At 47.1% G+C, this 21,186-nt stretch overlaps 1 protein-coding gene across 1 annotated transcript in view; it reads right to left on the bottom strand.

Moving 5' to 3' along the window:
* Positions 1–21,186, bottom strand: part of Kcnab1 (potassium voltage-gated channel subfamily A regulatory beta subunit 1) — a 60,380-nt gene that overhangs the window by 27,129 nt on the left and 12,065 nt on the right. Inside the window, exons 2-6 of the mRNA XM_090338015.1 lie at positions 13,912–13,949; positions 11,449–11,528; positions 10,236–10,280; positions 7,446–7,490; positions 5,351–5,394 (exon numbers count right to left, since the gene is read on the bottom strand). Of these exons, the coding sequence (XP_090194141.1) occupies positions 5,351–5,394; positions 7,446–7,490; positions 10,236–10,280; positions 11,449–11,513 (199 nt within the window). The 5' untranslated portion in view covers positions 11,514–11,528; positions 13,912–13,949. The remainder of the gene's footprint in view (positions 1–5,350; positions 5,395–7,445; positions 7,491–10,235; positions 10,281–11,448; positions 11,529–13,911; positions 13,950–21,186) is intronic.

Below are 21,186 nucleotides of genomic sequence, written 5' to 3'. Positions count from 1 at the left end.
CTACGCTTTATGGCTACTGGGGGATGTGTGCAGGTTTTGTGTCAATTAGGACATTTTTAAATTGAGACTAAGAAGAGTGACACGATCTGTGACGAGGTGTTTCTAGAACCTCCAAGAATATAATGAAGACTGGCTTAGCCTCTCAAAGGGAAAGTCCTAAGCCTTCCACGACTCCACTAGAGAGCTGAAGTTTCATCACCTTGCCTGAAAATCCTAAGCCTTCCACGACTCTACTAGAGAGCTGAAGCTTCATCACTTCGCCTCCAGGGAACACAGGCAGAAACAACAAGGAGCTTCTCAGAGTTTCCTGATCCCCGTGGAGAATGCGAATTGATATTTACATTGTGAGTTACTTAGCAAACTTGCAGTGAGATGGAGATGTATTTGTTGTAAATTAAACCCACGGGATTACTATAAATCAGAAGGAAATGACGGCCTTGACACTATTATACATGACTTTTAATAAAGCTCATCTAAAATTCATTTCGATCTAAAGTAGAGAGTAAAGGAAGACTCTGCTCAATATTTTACTCATGGCCTCAGCATTGACAGAACCTATAAAACATAGTTGAGCGACATACATTCTTCATCATTCGAGAAGGAACAAAAATACTAGCTGCCATGACATCCTCGGATGTGTTATGAGGGACAAAGAGAGGCCCTAAAAACCAGTGTCCTAGGTTTCAGCCCCAACTAGTTGGCCACATTCCTAAAATTAATTAATTTTAGTAAAAGTAAAATATTCCTAAAATAGGATATTATAGGAGACGCTATGCAGCCTGAAGCAGGGTGACATTCAAGATTAGTTCCTCTCATTTCCGCAAGACACAGCCTTGTCTCATCTGCTTCTTTCCGGAGATTTTTGTCTTTTTATTATAAGCATAAAATTAATTGCCTGTTAAATGAGGCTCTTATAAATTTAAATTTGGCTCACTTAAATTTGATTTTCAAACTGGTTTATTGGATAGTCACAATTACTTCCTTGACAGGAAAATGAAGTGTTTGAATAGAAATATTTTGCATGTACTGAGAAAGGGCTGTCTGCCATGGCGTTTGTTCAACGCCTTGGTGAAGAGACTAAGGGCAGACAGGTGCTACCGGTTCTAACCCTGCTCTTCCTGAATGGCCGGTCTCTCAGGATGAGACAGCTCCGGCCACCTCAGAGAGTGAGTGACTCACTTGACCTTGAAAGCTGGAGACCCTAGGTCATGCACTGTACAGCATCTGCCGATCAAACTCAGGACAGCATTGAAAGGACCATACTGTATAGAAGGTAAACTTTAATTCATCATACGCCTGCAGATTTCCAAAGACTTTAAGCAGAATTGAATGGTTAAAAGTGGTCAGTGTTGCAAGTTTAGAAGTTTAGAGATTCTACAAGGGTACTTCTCCAATACTCCTTCTTGTCAATCTTTATGCTTCTACATCTGTCACATGTTTGATTTCCTAACTAGTTTGGAAGTCATAGTTTAAAATACTTTATTGCATAATTTCCAGTTTCTTTCCTAATAAAATGTACTCCTCCTCCTCCTCCTCTATTTTCTTTTAAGGTGATGTGGTATAAGAACCACGTGCATCTGTACTTCTCACTTTGAAATGTAGTTATCCTGGGTGGTGTTAGTTTCCATGAACATGGTATGCTGGAAAGGAATACTAGGGTGAATCTTTTCCTTAAACTTTGAGACGTCTTCAGTGATCAGAGGGAAGGTAACTCTTGTCATTCACTAAAAACTGTCAAGCTGATATTTTGCAGTTTATTTTTCCTCTTTTGTTTATATAACCATGGCTGTACTTGAATCACATAGTGAGACTGAAAGGCAAATGTGGAAATAGAAATAACATTTGAACCATAATATTCACAGCCTCAATCTACTTCTTCTTCTTCTTCTTTTTTTTTTTCACCATTCCTATGGCTTGAATTCAGGGCCTGAGCACTGTCCGTGGGCTTTCTCAAGATTAGAGCTCTACCACTGGAGCCATAGCATCACTTCCAGCTTTCTATGTATGTGGTACCGAGGAATTGAACCTGGGTCTTCGTGCATGCTAGGCAAGCACTCTACCACTAGGCCAAACTCCCAGCAGAATCTTATTCTTATACCATGACTTTGAAAGTATTCCTGTTCCACTCTGGATACTCCAGGAGCTCTATCTGCCAACTTCTAACACTGGCTGGGTGAATAAACAGGACTTTAGGATTTGAAATGACCCTGGGATTCTGAGTAGATGTAACAGAGCAATTAGTGAAATTTCTTCTCCCTCCTTGGCAATCTAATGAGAACATTATATTAACTAGAGTAAGTCAAGGACTTTGGGCTTATAGAAGTGTTCTTTTACAACAACAAACTACATTAATGCACATGCCAAACTCTTTTACTACTCTGTAAACTCCTTTTATTCAAATGGTCAAAGTCACCCTGCATGTAAGTGGCCTAAATTCTGTAGGAACTGGGCTCTTATTATCTAATGGTGTTTTTCAAGCATATTGTATGTCTGAATCACTGGTAAGTAAGGTCAATTTCAACATAAAAGTCCCATAAAACCCCAGTGTAGATATTTATAAACTTGTTCAAATTTTATGTTGGGTTTAGAAATACCTTTGTTTTCTACAAAATTTACTTAATTCTCTACTCTCAGCTTTCCTACAAATAACCTGTAAGGTATTTCCTGTACTCATGAGTCCTGGCTTTCAGATGAAACCACAAACTGCAAAATACCACTAGCAATAACAATATAATAATAAGTGACCTCAATCTCAAAAGTTTGAAAGTTTGTGTTGAAGTTTGAATCTGGGTCAGCTTAGATGTCAGCTGAACTGGTTTATCTAACCTAAGAGACTAGTTCCTGAGAGAATTCCTGGCTTAATTAAAGGAAGAAGAAATCTGAGGCATTTCTATTAAGTTAGATGAGGCCATAAGAAAACTGATTTAAAGAAAGGAAGAGAATTGTGAAGTTGTTCATATGCATTGGTAAGCATGTAAACAACAGAGTTAATGAGCACTATGGCAGAGCTTCTCTATTCTCCTTTTTAAAATCTGATCTTGTAATCTTTATTGCTTCCAGTGTGAACCATTTTCTGAACCTTTCTCCTTCCCAATCAATTAATTTAAAAAGAAAAGAAGGGGAGAATGGCCCCATGGCTGGGCTGGGACATGAACCAGTGCAGGCAGTGACACACACCAACAACCTCACACTCCAGCAACATTACACACCAACAACCTCACACTCCAACAACCTCACACACCAACAACCTCACACTCCAACAACCTCACACTCCAACAACCTCACACACCAACACCTCACACTCCAACAATCTCACACACTAACAACCTCACACACCAACAACCTCACACTCCAACAACCTCACACACTAACAACCTCACACTCCAACAATCTCACACACCAACAACCTCACACTCCAACAACCTCACACACTAACAACCTCACACACCAACAACCTCACACTCCAACAATCTCACACTCCAGCAACCTCACACACCAACAACCTTACACTCCAACAATCTCACACTCCAACAACCTCACACTCCAACAACCTCACACACCAACAACCTCACACTCCAACAACCTCACACACTAACAACCTCACACACCAACAACCTCACACTCCAACAATCTCACACTCCAGCAACCTCACACTCCAGCAACCTCACACTCCAACAACCTCACACACCAACAACCTCACACACCAACAACCTCACACTCCAGCAACCTCACACTCCAGCAACCTGAGACCACCACAGTGCTGCCAGTCAGCTCAAAACCAAGGCCAGGACCTGTGAGGACCCCTCCAGGGACCCTTCCCATGGAGATGGTGCTGGTGAAGACCCAGCATGCTTGGCACAGACCCCTCTCTCCCACCTGCATTGAAGAAGGCAAAAACGCCAGAGCCCTTCCTCATGCCCCTTCTGCTTCCTGTGGGACCACTGGGTCCAGTATTGGGTGGGCTGTAGGACCATGCATTCTCCACAGCCCTGGCTGGTGCCTGGATAACCTCCTCTCCCCCACCCTCTCCCCACAGTGCTCAAAGAAGAGCCAGGTTCCTGAACCCCCCTCTTCCCTCTCCTTTCTCCCTCCCTCTCTCCTCTCTCCCCTCCTGCAGTGTTCAAATAAGAGCACTACTGTTAAAAGTGTGTGTGTGTGTGTGTGTGTGTGTGTGTGTGTGTGTGTGTGTGTACCTATCAATCCTGGGGCTTGAACTCAGAATCTGGAAAGTGCCTTTTTGTTGTTGTTGCTGAAGGCTAGTGCTCTACCATTTGAGTCACAGCTCCACTCTGGAGGAGGAGTCTCACAGACTTTTGCTGCCTGAGCTGGCTTCAAATTAGGATCCTCAGATCACAGTCCCCTGAGTAGCTGCGATTGTAGGTGTGAGCCACCATCACTCAGAGAGTATGTGTTTACTCTAAGATCATAGAAAGTCTTCATTTTAAATGAAATGACTGAATACTGATTTTTTAAATTGCTTGTCTGGGATTTTTCTGAGTTGTGTTTAAAGGCCAAGGAAGTCCTCCCAAATTAAGCATTGTCTTTCAGACGAGAGTCTTTGAAAAATGTTCACAACAAAACAGCAACCCAGAAGAAAGCATTTGCAGCACACAACCGAAGAGGAAGGAGGGGGCTCCTATTTGAAGAGCTCTGGAAACATTCAATACCACGCCTGACAACACAATCGAAAAACAGCTTAAAACACAAAGAGGTAAATTCCTAGAATAAGAAGAATGAAGTTATACAAGGTGGGTAAGTAAATAAGTAAAACCAATTCATCTGACAAATTGGAATATTACTTCTGGAACATAGTTGTATTAAAATATGCCTTATTCTTTGGCTTATTGCTAACCCTTCTAGAACTAATCGTGTTTCCCCAAAATGGTTCATTCAGTTTGAGTGATATTTGTATTTCATAAATGAAAATTTCTAAGAAAGGAGAAAATAATGTCTAATGATTAATCATGAATCTAGACTTACAGTAATCTTGACTCTTTTTGAAATCATCTGTGACTATCAACCCAACTCTTTATGTTCAAAAGGGGCACACTGTGTACTTCAGTAAACTTTTGTGGTATCAATAGAGTGCATCAATAGAGTTCTTTATGCAAGTCTTACAGGAATACTTCATTGTACTGTTATTGGCTCTATAGTCCCGGCCCATCCTTCTGGGTCCTCAGGCACTACTCCCCTCTGTGTCCCTGCACTCAACCCCAGGAAGGAACTTGGTTGACTGTGGTCCTTCTATAGTTTCTTTTTCCTCATCTATGGTGATTTGAACCTATTGGGCTGATAATTCTCTTGAATTAGAAGCCCACAGACAAAAATGAAGCTGTGCAGCAGAACTCACCTTCAATGATATGCTTTCTTGACAGCCCTCTTTCCGTCTCCGCTCTGCAAAGAGGAAGCAGTTTGTGACTTGATTGGGAGTGTGCTTTTAAAAAAATCGGATTCAAAATGTAGAAAAACAATAGCTGTCACTTAGTCTTCATGTCTCATCCAATACCCTTGTCTCTGGTGAATTCTACAAGAATGGTTGTTGGGCACTTCTTTTTCTTAAAGCCTCCATGTGATGAAAGGATTGTATTATGGCCACACTGTTAGAACCACTGCATTCTAGGCTCACATGAACCATCAGCCATGTGCATCCTCCAGCTATAGTTTGTCCCGTGCTCCCACCTGCTCAGCTGCCTGAAGCTTGAGGAGGAGGAGCAGGAAGTGGAGGAGGAGGAGGAGGAGTTGCTGCTGTGCACTTCTGAAGCACATTTGAAAAGAGAATTTACAAAGAAACTTCCCAACTGTTTTTCTTGAGAATGTGATGAGCCAAGTTTTTCTTTAGTTTCCTGAGAAGACAAAACTTTTTTCTTCAAAGATACAACTCTGGTTGGGGATGGAGGCAAAACAAAGAACTGGGAGAAGCAGGAAAGCAGTGGCATTGTCCAAAAAGAAATGTAATCTTTACCTGACTATGTAACTGTGACCCTCTGTACATCACCTAATAATAGCAATAAGATAAACCAGTAGATAAATGAAGACAAAACTTGTTGATAGAGACTTTTACCCTATCCATTGAGTCTCAAGCTATGGGCAATTAGTAAACAAGTGTGGCTGTTTTATTTCAAAACTGTAATGAACTGTTTCTTTAACATCCGTACTTCCAGCAGACTCTTTAGAAACCTAGCCATTTACCCAAGTGAATGTGTCTGCAAGAAGTGTATTTAGGTATTGCATGCAAAATGGCACTAGATAGAGTTCTTGCATGTTGGTTGTTTTACCTCCTGGTTCACCACTGGCAAAGCTTTGCCTACCATTACAATCAGACCAACCAATCATATTGTGGGCTGTAAGACAGGTAACAGAAATCCATGTTCCTCACCAGGTACCATGAAGTTTCATTTTTATAGAAACGCCAGTAGGAATTACAATGCAAGTTCCATCCCATTTATGTCATAAATTAACCGGGTGAAGAATACTTACAGGGGTATGTGTGTGTATGTGTGTGTATGGACATGTGTGAGTATGCAATATGTCTTGTGATACACACACATACTCACACACACCGATAGTATTGGTCCCTACCTCCTATTTAAAAGAACAGACTCTCTACCAAACTCTCTACCAATTACCAAGAGGTAAACAAGGTTTTACTTGCTTCCATTTTTTTTTCTTTTTTGCTAAGATTCTAACACTCTGGGAGATTTCCATTAGAGGCACAGTGTCAACCGTGGCTCTGGTATTTGCACTGGCTTGCTGGTTTTCTTAAGTTTGTAAAAAAAAAAAGGGGGAGGGAGAGGGCAGTCTTTTGGATCTTGCTAGCAAATGTAAACACAAGTTCAAACCCTAGCAGTCTGGTCCTCCTGCTGTGAAATGGGCTCTGCATCCCACATCAGATGGCAGACCTCTCTTTCATTTGGCCTGACATGAGTGGTGCAGGTGCGTTTTCTTGCCTTTTCCCAAGGAGAGGGGCCTTTTGATCAGCCAGCTCTGAGCCCTCTGCAGAAAAGGCTCAGAGACCCACAAGCAAAGCCAGACAAGTTATTTTTATCTTTGTATTCTGTGGAAGCCTCTGAGTTTTGGCAGATTTGAGTAGCTTTTCTTCCACAGATGCTTTATTTTCCTCCTCTGAAGTCTGAACTCTATTTTGGAAGTGGTTCTAAGTATGACACTGGCATTTGAAAATTCTGCATGAATCACTTAGTAACAAGTGACCACATGCTTTTTTTTTTTTTAATTTCTTTGGGAATACCTTGCTAAAACGGAATCCTGGCAGACTGCTATTTCTGTAGCATGAGGAGATAAAAGGCAACAACAACACATGTCTCTCTCTGAACTAATTAATTTTAACATAACTCAAATGTAAAGTAGTGCTTTAGGAAAGAAAAGAATCCCCACAAAGTACTCATTATTCCCTTCACAGTGGGGAAAATAAAAAGTATTGAACTTACTTTCCACCCCAGTAGAGTTTGGTTGTTATGACCAGGCTGGATCTCCTGTATTTCAAACAGGCAACAGAGAAATGGTGAAAACCTTGCAATGCTGCCAGCCTGTCTCACGTTTCTAAAGACCAAGGAGGCAAGCTTGTGACTTTACCTCAAGGAGCGTTAAGGGCAAAGGAAGCAGGCGTGTGCTGTGGAGTCACACTCCAGAAAGACATGCTGTAGGTGGAGGGGGGGAACAGCAGGCAAAGGTGGCAGAGAGTTCTGCAGGAGTCGGAATGGGGCATGGGAAGTTAAGAAACAGGCCTTAAAGGATGGAATGTTGTATCAGTGCAAACAAACAGCACTAATGAACACTCATTGAGACTCTGGCATCTGTGGATTGCCTGGGGACTCTTCCTGGGAGGGCCGGGAACGGAGAGACTCTGAGTTTGATCATCTCTGTCATTGCCTCACAGAGGGCACAGGTGTGAGGACCTCAGCCAGAGAGCACAGGTGTGAGGACCACAGCCAGAGATCACAGATGTGAGGACCACAGCCAGAGGGAACAGGTGTGAGGACCACAGCCAGAGACCACAGGTGTGAGGACCTCAACCAGAGAGCACAGGCATAGGGACCACAGACAGAGAATACAGGCGTGAGGACCATAGACAGAGAGCACAGGTGTGAGGACCACAGCCAGAGAGCACAGGCATAGGGACCACAGACAGAGAATACAGGCGTGAGGACCATAGACAGAGGGCACAGGTGTGAGGACCACAGCCAGAGGGCACAGGTGTGAGGACCACAGCCAGAGACCACAGGTGTGAGGACCACAGCCAGAGGGCACAGGTGTGAGGACCACAGCCAGAGGGCACAGGTGTGAGGACCACAGCCAGAGGGAACAGGTGTGAGGACCACAGACCGAGGGCACAGGTGTGAGGACCACAGACAGAGGGCACAGGTGTGAGGACCTCAACCAGAGGGCACAGGTGTGAGGACCTCAACCAGAGAGCACAGGTGTGAGGACCACAGACAGAGGGCCCAGGTGTGAGGACCACAGACCGAGGGCCCAGGTGTGAGGACCACAGCCAGAGGGCCCAGGTGTGAGGACCACAGCCAGAGAGCACAGGTGTGAGGACCACAGCCAGAGGGCCCAGGTGTGAGGACCACAGCCAGAGGGCCCAGGTGTGAGGACCACAGACCGAGGGCACAGGTGTGAGGACCACAGCCAGAGGGCCCAGGTGTGAGGACCACAGACCGAGGGCCCAGGTGTGAGGACCACAGCCAGAGAGCACAGGTGTGAGGACCACAGACCGAGGGCCCAGGTGTGAGGACCACAGACCGAGGGCACAGGTGTGAGGACCACAGCCAGAGGGCCCAGGTGTGAGGACCACAGCCAGAGGGCCCAGGTGTGAGGACCACAGCCAGAGAGCACAGGTGTGAGGACCACAGCCAGAGGGCCTAGCTGGGAGGACCACAGCCAGAGGGCCCAGGTGTGAGGACCACAGACCGAGGGCACAGGTGTGAGGACCACAGCCAGAGGGCACAGGTGTGAGGATCACAGCCAGAGGGCACAGGTGTGAGGACCACAATGGTGTGTGGGGTTTTGCTTACCCCTGCAGACACCACAGCCACCCTCCCCACCCCTGGTTTGGGGCACAGAAGGTGACAGTGGGTGATAGTCCCCCGGCGTATCTTGAGGACCCTTGCATGGTATCAGTGAAGCATTTTTCTGAGTGATAGGCATTTTCTGGGTGATAGGCTCCACAGTGAACAGATGGGTGCTGTTTTCTGAGTACCTGGGTATACGGGACAGGTGCTGTTTTCTGAATAGTTGGGGAGATGGGACAGGTGCTGTTTTTTGAGTGCCTGGGTAGATGGGACAGGTGCGGCCTGACTGCTCAGACAAGCAGCTCCACAGTGCTAAGCCTGGTGGCTTCTCATTTATTTGTTTGCACTTAGAGTTGTTAATTGAGTGACTGGTGGCTGTACACGTCTATGCATGGCTACTCCTCTCCCTGACACTTGCTCCCCTCACCTAGTTACTCCCAAAGGTCATGAAGGCTAGGAAAATGGCCCCTCTTTCTGCACAAGTATCTCATAAATACTCTTTCCCTGGCCAGGCCTGCAGTATTTTGCTGTGGCCAGCAATGATATTTCGATGGTATTTGACGTATGGGTTTTTAAACCACTGTGAATCATTTCTTCATCAAGAGTGAATTTTTCTCTTGTGGGTCATAGGTCTTGAAATCTGGGCCTGAGCACTGTCCTTGAGCTTTTTAGCTCAAGGCTACCACCCTACCACTTGAGCCAAGTCTCACTTCTCATTTTCTAGAGGTTAATTGGAGATAAGAGTATCAGGTTTTTTTGTGCCAGGCTTGGCTCTGAACCTTGATCCTCAGATCTCAGCCTCCTGAATAGCTAGGATTACAGGCGTGAGCCACTGCACCCGACCCAAGAGTGGATTTTTTGACAGGTTTTGATCAAGCACATAAGACATTATCTTTTTCTTTTGGTATACCCAATGGTAACTTTTTGGTGCCAGTGGTTCATGCCCATAATACTAACCACTGAGGAGGGTGAAGTCTGAGGATCACAGTTCAAAGCCAGCCTGGGCAGGAAAGTCTAAGAGACTCCTATCCCCAATTACCCAACAATAACCCAAAAGTAGAGCTGTGACTCAAGTGGTAGAGCACCAGCTTTGAGCACCAGAGCTCAAGGACAGTGCTCAGGCCCTAGGTTCAAGTCCCAGGATCAGCATCCAATAAAAACCCAAACCAACAATCAACAAACAGAGGGTGGTGGGGAACAGGGTACCTCCATCCTTTCTTCTTGATGATGCTCCCCAGAATCACCTCGGCCCTGGGGAGAAGCAGAGAATGTCTTAGATGGACAGTAAGGGCCGACTTGAACCCCAGCGCCTTTCCTTGCTGGCACTCTCAGAACCTGCGTAGCCCGAAATAGAAGTGTTCTCAGTGGGTAGCATGCTTTCCACTGATTCCTGCTTGTGCCAGCACAGTTCTGCTATAGAGCATTCCAGAAGGGCCTGCCAAGTCCTGACAGGCTAGCAGGAGACTGCCTATACTGAGAAACGGCAGACGCACTTGGCAGTTTGGGGTTTTCAGGCAATTGACCCGGTGCACACAGGGGCTCCAGGTGATCTTTCTCCCTGCGTGGAGCGAGTCAGCTGCAGCCATGAGGATGGGAGGCCACACACGGTCTAGGTGGGAAATATGGACCCCTCGGTGATCTGGAGGGATCACCAGAAACCTGTGATGGGCCCGGAAGTTCCCAGCATGCAGTGGGCCTGAGAAGATGTCCTGGGGTCCTGTGATGGACTTCAGAGGAGCAAGGCCCAAGGAGGGACTACAGAGTGCTGTCCCGAGGCTGAGTTTGAACAGCTCGACTGAAGAGAGCCCCTGCCCTCCCCTCCCCATCCTACAAGGCTGGGCCTTGGGTCTGCGCTCAAGTGTGCCCATTCTCCTGCGACCTGGGCAGGGTGGGCATGGGAGGCCCCAGGGGGACATCTCCCATGAGTGTGCGCCTGCTCAGGACCCAGGGAAAGGCACCAGTGAGGTGACTCCTCTCGCGGCCTTCTCTGCCTCTAGGTGTCTGCAATGTGCTCTCATGAGAGCTGTTGACTCACGGCCCGGTCTTGGCACAGGCTGGTGAGCAGGGAGACCACAGTCAGCGTCCTGGCAGTGGGGAGGCTGCCCTCTGTGCCCCTGGATGACCTCCAGGAGAGCAGCTGGCTTTCACCATGAGGGATATTGTTCCCTCTGTGACCCAGCGAAGCCTGCCGGCCTTCCCAGTCACTGCTCTGGCCCCAAACACCAAACTACGGCCTGCCTCCCGCCTTCCCTCCCTGGTCCACGTTGCATCAGGGAAGTTTGGATGGGCAGTGTGTCCAGGGCTAATGGTGGCAGCGGAGAGGGGTGCAGGGCCCAGTGCAGCCCCTTTCCAGCCGCCCTGGGGAGTCTGGGACGTCTCAGGTACCTCTTGAAGTGCACACAGGCAGGTCGAGACTTACTTTCCAGCCGCGTAGACCTCAGCAGTGTCGAAGAGATTGACGCCGCTCTCGTAGGCAATGGTCATCAGGCGCTCAGCCACCTGCAAGGGGACTGGAGGTCAGCAGGCCGGGCCCAGGGCCGCCCAGCTTGGGGGCCACTCGGAAATCCCTTTGCCAGTCTTTAAGCCCACGAAAGTCCACCAGCTGCCCCTTGTTCTCTCAGTTGTAATGGGGGTGGGGGTGTCAGGCATAGGGGAGGAGGGAGACTGGGTCCCGGGGTGGCGAGGGCTCAGCTCACTACAAGGCTGGAGCTAAGGGAATGCCTCACCCAGTGGCAGAGTGGCATCTCCTGCTCTGGTCTGACAACATCCTGTGTCATCTAACCTCTCTAACAAAGCATCAGTTGTATCACAGCTCACTCTCCTCTCTACACCCGTGTGTCACCGCGGCTGGGTGAGTTCTGACCTAAAAGCTTGTGGTATTTTTAGTGGATGCTTAGTGGACTGTATGGATGAACCGTCAGGCAGGCAGAGCCCTGACTGTTGTGAAACTCCTGCAGCCCGGTGTCATCTGAAGGAGGCTGAATCCATGCAGGGAGGCCAAGAGTCACCAGACCCACCAGGATGGAGTCCTTCCTGCTCAGCTTGCAGACAGACCTGAGCCCTGTCCTGATCGCAGGAGGAGAGGGAGAGAGAGCCACCAACACACCGCACCCCTTGTCCCTCAGTGCCAGCGGGGCAGGAGAGAGTGCAGAAGCAACAGCTCAGGGACACAATAAACAACAGCATTCAGGGAATGTGTTTTCTTTTTGCCATCTTATTTATTCCTTGTTTGATGAATACCCACTTCACAAGTAATTGCAATTGATTTTCTCATTATGTATGTTTATTTATCTATTTTCTTTTGTGAAGTTAGGCATTTCAGAGGTAAACCCGTTTCCTGTTCTTTTGAAAATCTAAGAAGACAGAGTCCATACAGACCCTGTCACAAAGGTGGTAGCTATTCAGTGCTAGAGGGGACTGGATTACACTGTGCACACACTCACACTCAGTATTTCTGCCCTCCCTCCCCCACTTACAGTCAGGCCAGGTCAGAGGAGACACAGCATTAACCTGGAGGGATTCCTTCCTTCCTTCCTTCCTTCCTTCCTTCCTTCCTTCCTTCCTTCCTTCCTTCCTTCCTTCCTTCCTTCCTGTCTTCCTCTTCCTTCCCTCTCTCTTTCCTCTCGCTTATTGGCATACATTAGTTACACAACGGGATCTTTCATTGCCACATTCCACACCTGTATACAATCTAGCACCACCAGCTTTACCCCTCTGCCATTCTCTCCCATCTCACTTTCTCTTCTCAGGGGACTTTTCTGGTTTTCTCTTGGTGGGTAAAGAATGAGCTTTATTGTCACTGAACCAGCAAAGGGGAAGATGGAGACTTCTTGCTTTTGAAAAAGCCATCTTGGCTGGGAATGTGGCTTAGTGGTAGAGTGCTTGCCTGGCATGCATGAAGCCCTCAGTACCACATACACAGAAAAGACCAAAAGTGGCACTGTGGATCAAGTAGTAGAGCATTAGCCTTGAGCAAATGCACAATGTCCAGGCTCTGAGTTCAAGCCCCCAGGATTGGCAAAGAAGGAGGAGGAGGAGAAAGAGGGGAAGGGGGAGGAGAGGGAAGAGAGGAAGGAGGAGCGGAAGGAGGGGGAAGGGAGGAGGGACAGGAGGAGAAAAGGCCAGGGCTCCTGTGGAGATGTGGGGCAGGTATGGGGTAAGATGCATGTCACAGGTCTGCTTTGCTGTTGCTGTGTGGCTGCTGAGCTCACAGGAGGAGGAGCTCATGATTGTCTTTTCCTCCCTTTCCTGGGGGATTCATGGTGCTCAGTGCCTGACGCCTCACTCTCCTCACAGTGAAGAGGAGGACATCTCGGCAGCAAGCGCGGGGCCTCTCTATGACTGTAATTACTGCCGCTGCCATGGGTGCGGCGTGTGCAGCCTCAGGCCCATGCAATGCATGATGGTTAACTTATCCTCAGAATCCAAATCAGCATCGTTATCCTCGTCTAAAGAGACGTGAGGCTAACCCGCCAAGCCACAGTGACCAACTGCCCCATCTGCCAGGACGGAGAGGGTTTCTGTGACTTGAGCTTTTGGTGCTAAAATAGAGAGACTCTCCTGTGAACTGAGATCCACTGCTCACTTGAGTTGCAGCTTCAGATGAATAAGGAGAGCAATTGATCAGAAACACTCAGCAACAGCAATGAAATCTTTTCACAAAATGGCAAATAATTCATTCCGGAAGGTTTCATTCTCTCCCTGCTGGAGCTGCCTCAGAGGCATGTGTGAGACAATGGCAGGAGAGAGAATGGCAGCACTGGGAGGACTGAGTCTATCCTCCCTGTGTCCTGCACATCACTCCCCACCCCGGAGGATTCCCAGCCCCACCCCAGCCCTGCTGCCCCATGGCCCCCTTCACAGTAGACACGAAGCAACTCACCTCATCTGAGATTTGCCCTCCAAATGTCACCCATGTTCCTGGAAGAGAACACAGCATTGTGCATTTTGAGAACAAATAATAGGAGTGCACTTCCTTTTTGGTAGATGGGAAGAATATTCAAATGAAAAATGTTTGCACAGAAAAACCCCATCCCAAAGGCACCGTAATAAAAGCACCTGAGACTACTATCCAGAAAAGATGCGTTCTGAAAAACTTTGTGAGCTGAAGAAACAGCAGCATATATATATATATATATATATATATATATATATATATATATATATTTTTTTTTTTTTTTTGCTAGTCCTGGGCTTGAACGCAGGGCCTCACCACTGGCCTTGGGCTTTCTCAAGGCTAGAGCTCTATCACTTTGAGCCACAGCACCACTTCCAGCTTTTTCTATGTATGTGATACTGAGGAATCAAACCAGGGTCTTCCTGCATGCTAGGCAAGCACTTTACCACTAGGCTAAACTCCCAGCCCAGCATTTAAGAATAAACTAAGTGAGTGGCTCTGAATTCTGCTGTCTACTAAGTGAAAAAGAATTGCCTTGGCATACAAATCTTTTTTTTTTCTTTTACTGATAATGTATTTATAGCAGAGTCCTGGATGAATGCTGCAGAGATGAAGTGTAAGCAAGCTTTTGCAGACGTTAGCATGCCCACCAGCTTTTTAACTCAGCATGTTGAAAAATGATTGCGAACTTTCAGGACAAGCTAAATTATTGGTGCCATTTGCTATCGCAGCAAGTGAAAAACTGCTACAATCGTTATTTATGAAATCATAGCATAGTACTAACGACCGCATTTACTTGTGGAGTGGTAAGAATTCGGAGGGGTCAAAGGGCTTTTGGACAGGGAAGTTAGGACAGGCCACAACATCAGGGAATGGCTTGCTTTGTGAGATGAAGAAGGTCTTAGATGGTCGGCAGTAGAACTCACTAGTCAACCTAGACGGAGCCTGAAGGATGGGTGGTTGCTGCCATCTGAACCATAGCACTGGGTGGTGGGCACGAGGTCTGCCTCTCTCAACTTCCTCATCATCAGGAATTGCCTTGGGCTAAAGCACTAAAGTGGGACAAGCCATAAGTTCAGTAATTATCATCACAAATTAGCTATTCTTCATCTCCGTCTTCAAGTAGAATCAGGTCACTGTGTGCTTAATGAATTTCCTGGCTTACTTGTACTATGATGCAGATGAGGACATTTAAGTGGTTCAGAATTGTCCCCTTTTCACTGAGCAAAGACGCCCAGGCATGACATCACCACTCCTCTGTACCTGTTGAATATTTTTGTAGAGGAACCGTCACAAATGCTGATGTACTCCTCCTTACAGTGGGCTTATGATACAGGTCAAGTGCAGTTAACATACTCAACCCGTCAAGCACCACAGCTTAGCCACACAGTCTCCTGCAGGTCATTGTCAAGCACAGTCTCCTATAGCCATATAGTCTCCTGCAGGTCATTGGCTGTGTCCCCCATGGCGACCTGGAGCTGTCCCTGCTCCTGGATCCCAGCACCACTAGAGAGTCTTTTTTTTTTTTTTTTTTTTTGCCAGTCTTGGGCTTGAGCTCAGGGCCTGAGCACTGTCCTTGGACTTTCTCAAGGCTAGAGCTCTACCACTTGAGCCTCAGCACCACTTCTGGCTTTTTTCTATATGTGGTACCGAGGATTCGAACCTGGGTCTTCATGCATGCTAGGCAAGCACTAGGCCAAACTCCTGGCCCCCCACTAGAGAGTCTTAAATCATGCTGCTAGCCCAGGGACAAAGTTTAAAGAACCGGGTGTTTGCCCAGCAGAACATGAGGCTCTGGGTTTGACTCCTAGCACCACAAAAAACAATGGAAGATAAAAGGACAAAGGAAAAGGAAAATTAAAAGAAGTAGAGTTTTGCCAGGAGTGGTGGCTCATGCCTGTAATCCTAGCTACTCAGGAGGCTGAGACCTGAGGATCAAGGTTCAAAGCCAGCCGGGGCACAAAAGGGTATTCTCCAATTAACCTCTAGAAAATGGGAAGTGAGGCTTGGCTCAAGGGAAGGTCAGTATCTTGAGCTAAAGAGCTCAAGGACAGCACCCAGGCCAAGCTCAAGCCCCATCACACACACACACACACACACACACACACACACACACACACACACACACACGAAATATTTTCCACCTGAGTGTACTGTTTCTATGCCATCATAAGGTCAAAACAAATAGAGTCTATGCACTACAAGCTGAAAATTGTATTGCACAAATAGAATCGTTTGCTTCTCTTTTTGTCAGGTGAGTTAAAGAAATGATTATTTTTAAGTAGTTGTGCAAAGGGGCTTACGCCAGCACGTCCTATGACAAGTGTGGTGTATTCTCTTTGCTCCCGGCTGGGCTGTGGTCATTCCCTTGCTACTCCCCACATCTCTGTCCTGATGCCCTCATCAGAGGCCCACCGAGCCTTTGCCCTCTCCAGGCCCAGTTTGTCCTCCTGGACCCATGGAGCTAAAGTTTCTTCATAAGTAACTTGTGTCAGGCATTCTATTATAGTTATATAATGTATTATATGTAATATTATACATATTTAATTATAGTAATATAGATATCCCATACCATGATAGGTATCATTGTAGCAATATAATAATATAGTAGCACAATGGAATACATATGCTATATAATAATATAGGATAAATACAAACTATTATATAGTCTATTACAGTTGTATATATTATTTCATTCCATAGTATATATCTATTTCATTACAATAATAGAATATAGAATATAGAATATGTATAAGATAAAACATAATTCCAATATTGTCATGACCAACTGTTGGGGCCTAGCCTCCATCTCTGAAGCCTGATTCTGGCTCAGCTACAATTAAAGGGCTTTGTCTAGGCATTCGGTCCTTTGCATACCTCTCTTAAGGCATCTCTGTGTACGTGACTCGATTGAACCCCCCGCAGTTTCGCGGGTCTCGCAGCAGCTCAAGTCTCGCGCGCTTTCCTGCACCTGTCCTGCCCACTACCTGAAAGCCCCACCCAGACCCTTAGTGGTAGCACAGAGGCCCTCTTCCTATTGGCTAGCTTCCCAGTGCCCACCTTCTCCTACCCTAACAGTATATAACTAATTGTCTGACGCAATAAAAGAGGAGAGCATCAGAGAGAACGAGAGATCAGCAGAGATGAGCAGAGAGATCTGATGCGCTTTCATGGTTAACACTGCTTCTGACTCAGCGTGGTTTTTTCTTCCCCGGTGATTGGGGGAGGGCTGGGTCTTCGACACTTACCATCTCGCTCGGCTCCCGGGGGACTACAGGCTGGCCCTGTGTGTCCCTCCCCGTTCCCGTGTTGCTGCCCCGGAGAGGAGAGGAGCAACAACCAACATCATAACTAAATGAAAGTAAGGTCACTATTTCTGGCAGTTTTCCATTCTTACACCCCAAGGGGCTACTTCCCTGGCCCACTAGATACTTGAGGCTCATTTTTAAAAGGTATTCATTTATGGACTTCTATCTTTTACTAGCAAGTAAGCTGTCTGATGGTCAAGCTTTTATTTTATTTCTCTTCCTGTCACCACAGCCCTAGAAGGGATTTTAGTGGATGGCTGGTAAGTGTTGGTTAAAGTGAATCGTTACCCTTTGAGCATATTTGATCTTCACAATATCGGGCAATTTCCTTCCAAACAAACGCTTGTTTAGATTTATAGGAAGATGCGCAGGCCCAAGGATCCTCTTCAGTTTTTGTCCTCCTTACATGAGTCCATGTTCCTGTGTTTCTCCCCTTCTCCTGGAGGGGCCGGGGCAGGCCTCCGGGGGGAGGGGCAGGCCAGGCTCCAGGGAGGAGGGGGGAGTCCAGGGAGAGCTGACCCACGCAGGAGTCTGCCTTCTGCGAGGTACCCACTTGGGGTGTCCCCATGTCAACCCAGGAGCTCATCTGCGCCCACACCTTCAGCCCACCGCACATCCCTCTGGAAGAGCTATGTGGTTTCTCAAAACTCTCCGTGACAGGTGATAGCTTTCATCACCATCCTTATGCCTCTCATGGAGACATGCTTGGACAACTATGACAATTTCACTGTGAAATCTCAAATTAATGGGATATTACTCGAGATCATTTTCCTAAATGGACACTTGTTATTTCCAACATCTTGAAAGCAAATAGAGCAGAAGCAGAAGGGTGGCACTGTTATTGGATTTTCAGATAAAACCCCCTCAGACACCAGGGCACCTGTGCTTTGAAAGCACATCAGGGTTTTCGAAGTAAACTGTGAATAAGAAAGTGACTGGTGAAACGTGAAAAGAAGACTGAACACACACACACACACACACGCACGCACGCGTGCGTGCACAGGCATAGCCTTGGTTGCTTAATTATCTTTTGGTTGTTCACAGGATAATTGCTTCTTGTTTGTTTCTTCAGAAGCACTCGTGTCTTTTAAATGTCATTCTTGCTTTGCAAATGAAGACATATTTCAAGGTTTAGGTGCAATAATGTTAACATTTTATATCACCACAGTTCAGTGACCAAACCCAGGAATTAAGTTGCTAAAAAATTAACCTATGTGTCTTTGAACACCATGACTGTTTTTCTGTTCTGGAATCTTGTGCAAAATGCAGCATCGAGTTTCCTAGTATTTCCTGTGAATGCCCCGGGCACCGGTGATATCCCAGTGTGCCACTCATTATTTTCCACCCTGCTCTCCAATCTCCTAAAAGTCCCAAACTTGCCCTTACTCTCTAGATATATACATCTAAGATCCTTTGTCTGTTTTTGTGTTTCTCTTTTAGATTACTATCCACACATGACAGAAAACGTGACTTTGTCTTTCTGTACTTTCTTCACTTAACAGGATGAGCTTCTGTTCCATCCATTTCCCTGCAAACAACATGATTTTATTCTTCTTTATGGCTGAATAATATCCGTGTGTGTGTGTGTGTGTGTGTGTGTGTGTGTGTGTGTGTGTGTGTGTGTGTGAAATACTTACTGATCCGTTTATCAGTTGTCTGGCATCGTGGCAGACAACTTGGCTTGTCTTGGCTGTTGTGATTAGAGCTGTAATAACATGGGCACTCCTGTGCTTTGCTGCATCTAGACTTACTACTCCTTCCAACAGATGCCCAGGAGTGGCACTGCTAGCTATGTGGTAGGTCCTAGTGTAGTTTTGTGGGAACTCTCCATACTAATTCCCCTTGTGGCTGCACTGGTTTACACTCCTGCCTTGAGGGATGAAGGGATCCGCACATCTGCACTGGCATTTGCTGCTGTTTGTGTTCTTCCTGACCTGGGCCATCTCCGTGGAGTTCATTTCACCTCACAGGGGTCACTATTCCACCAATAAGGAATCATCACCCCCCAATGTCCTCACTGCTGCACAGCTGGCCCCCCAGGGCTTTCACTGTCACTGCTTCCCTGCCCTGCCCCCGACCAGTGGAATCAAGTTTCTTCTTAGTGGAGGTGTGTGTGTGTGTATGTGTGTGTGTGTGTGTGTAGTGTATGTATGTGTGTGTGATGTGTGTGTATGTATCTTCACAGGAACATACTTCCACGTTCCCTAGATCACTCTAGGGAACTAGAATGCAGTCTAACTGCAGTCTGAGCTGAGAGCCACATTCTAGACTCTTCTGCACTCTCACTAGCTTGTCTCCATTTTTTTTTCTTTTGTTCAGCTACTGCCCCCCATATTTCAAAGGGCAAGTGACATGTCCAAAGTTCATATAACCGGAAGGTAACAGAGAATGGAACCAAGTGAACATAGCTTGCCCATACACTTCCTCCCTTAGTGAAGGATAGGTCCCACAGAGCTCTGTTCTTCTAACAAGAGGGAGAATCACCTCGAGATCACAACCAATCGAACTGAAACCAATGTCCTAGAAGCCTGGCCAGAGAAGAATTGCCTGCCAAAGGCTCTGGGATACACAGACAGGTGGCAGAGATGGGGCCCTGGCCTCTCGCCCTGTTCACCCTCTAGTGATTGCTGGGTGGAGAAGTCAACAGGTGTGGTAACCAAAATGAGTCCTCTGCAGGATTTTAGGCAGGCAGAGTGAAATTTGGTAAGAGATGAACTGTCTCCTCTACCATAGTGCTTGCCATAACGCCTCTGCTCTGTCTTGTGTGTTGGAATCTCCTGCAAATGCCAGCTCTGTTCTGTGTGTCTGACATGCACTATGTGACCTGCCTGTTTAATAAACATCCCAGGTGATCTAGAAGTGGGGTGCTTACTGAGCAACCCTGCTGGGGTTCTGCAGGAGGCACTGAGTACTGAGGTGTGTTTGGGCGCCTGAACATGGCACTGGCTGCCTCTCCAGTCTCCCCGGGTGATGCCTGCAAGGCCAGTTCCCTGGTTCTAGCTTGCATCTGTCAATGTTTTCCACCAAGCCTGGCCCTTATTTTTGGATACAAGCTGCAGGCTGATCTTCCAGTTTTTGGCTTCCAATGAGTTGCTAATGAGCATCTGGCCAGAGTTAACAAATGTGGTAACAGCTTAGCCTTTTCTTTTTCCTTTGATTACTTTTTCTTGCAGGAACCAATAATACTCCCAGGCTCTCAGAGGGAGGGGGTGGGGCTGGTTCCCACCTGCAGGCTACAAAAGAGCTGGAAATAGCAAGAAAGCCAAGTCAAGGGTGGGAGAGGCTGCTGAAGGGCGAGCCTCATTCTCTTTCACAGGTTAAGAGCACACACCTACACACACATACTTCTTAAAGGGCTAAATACTATTTAAGACTTTCTGCTATGTGGGGTTTCTCTGTAAGTGCTCAGAAAAATAGGAAAGTGCCGCCAAACCAGGAAGAAATTCTCAGCTCACCACATGGATGCAACGTGTTTTTCTCCATGCCTCTGTGCCCGGTGCACAGAAGTTCTAATCCTTTCGGCAGCGTGGCAGCATCTGAATCATCCCACCTGTTTTCTGGATGGGGGCCGAGTGGTGGAGACCTGACTTGTAGTGGCTTCTTGGTGGTAGACTGTGCACTCACTGGTCTTCCCACAGCATTGAGGCTGTCCTGGAGGGCGATGCCTGCCTCGTCCTCTCCTCCTAGCCCTCGCTTCCCAGCCGTCCAGACTGCCCAGTGCTTGCTCTGCCTGTGGCCCTCTTCCACGGACGCCTCCTTCGCGATGGTTAGCCTCTCCTCTCACTGCCCATCTGGGGACGAAGAAGGCCTGTCCCCACACCTCTGAGCCCCCTCTCCAATCCCGTGTTCTAACTCCACCTGAGAGCTGTCTCAGCACCTCACATCTCACCTGCAGAACCACCTGTGGCTCAGCCCAGCTGAGGCGGGCCTGAGGCCGGGGCAGAGGACCGGA

Source organism: Megascapheus bottae, chromosome 1 (assembly GCF_031878675.1).
Source record: "Megascapheus bottae isolate mThoBot1 chromosome 1, mThoBot2.hap1, whole genome shotgun sequence".
NCBI classification, from domain to species: domain Eukaryota; kingdom Metazoa; phylum Chordata; class Mammalia; order Rodentia; family Geomyidae; genus Megascapheus; species Megascapheus bottae.
The sequence above is the reverse complement of the archived record's forward strand: the minus strand, read 5'-3'. Positions and strand labels throughout refer to the sequence as shown.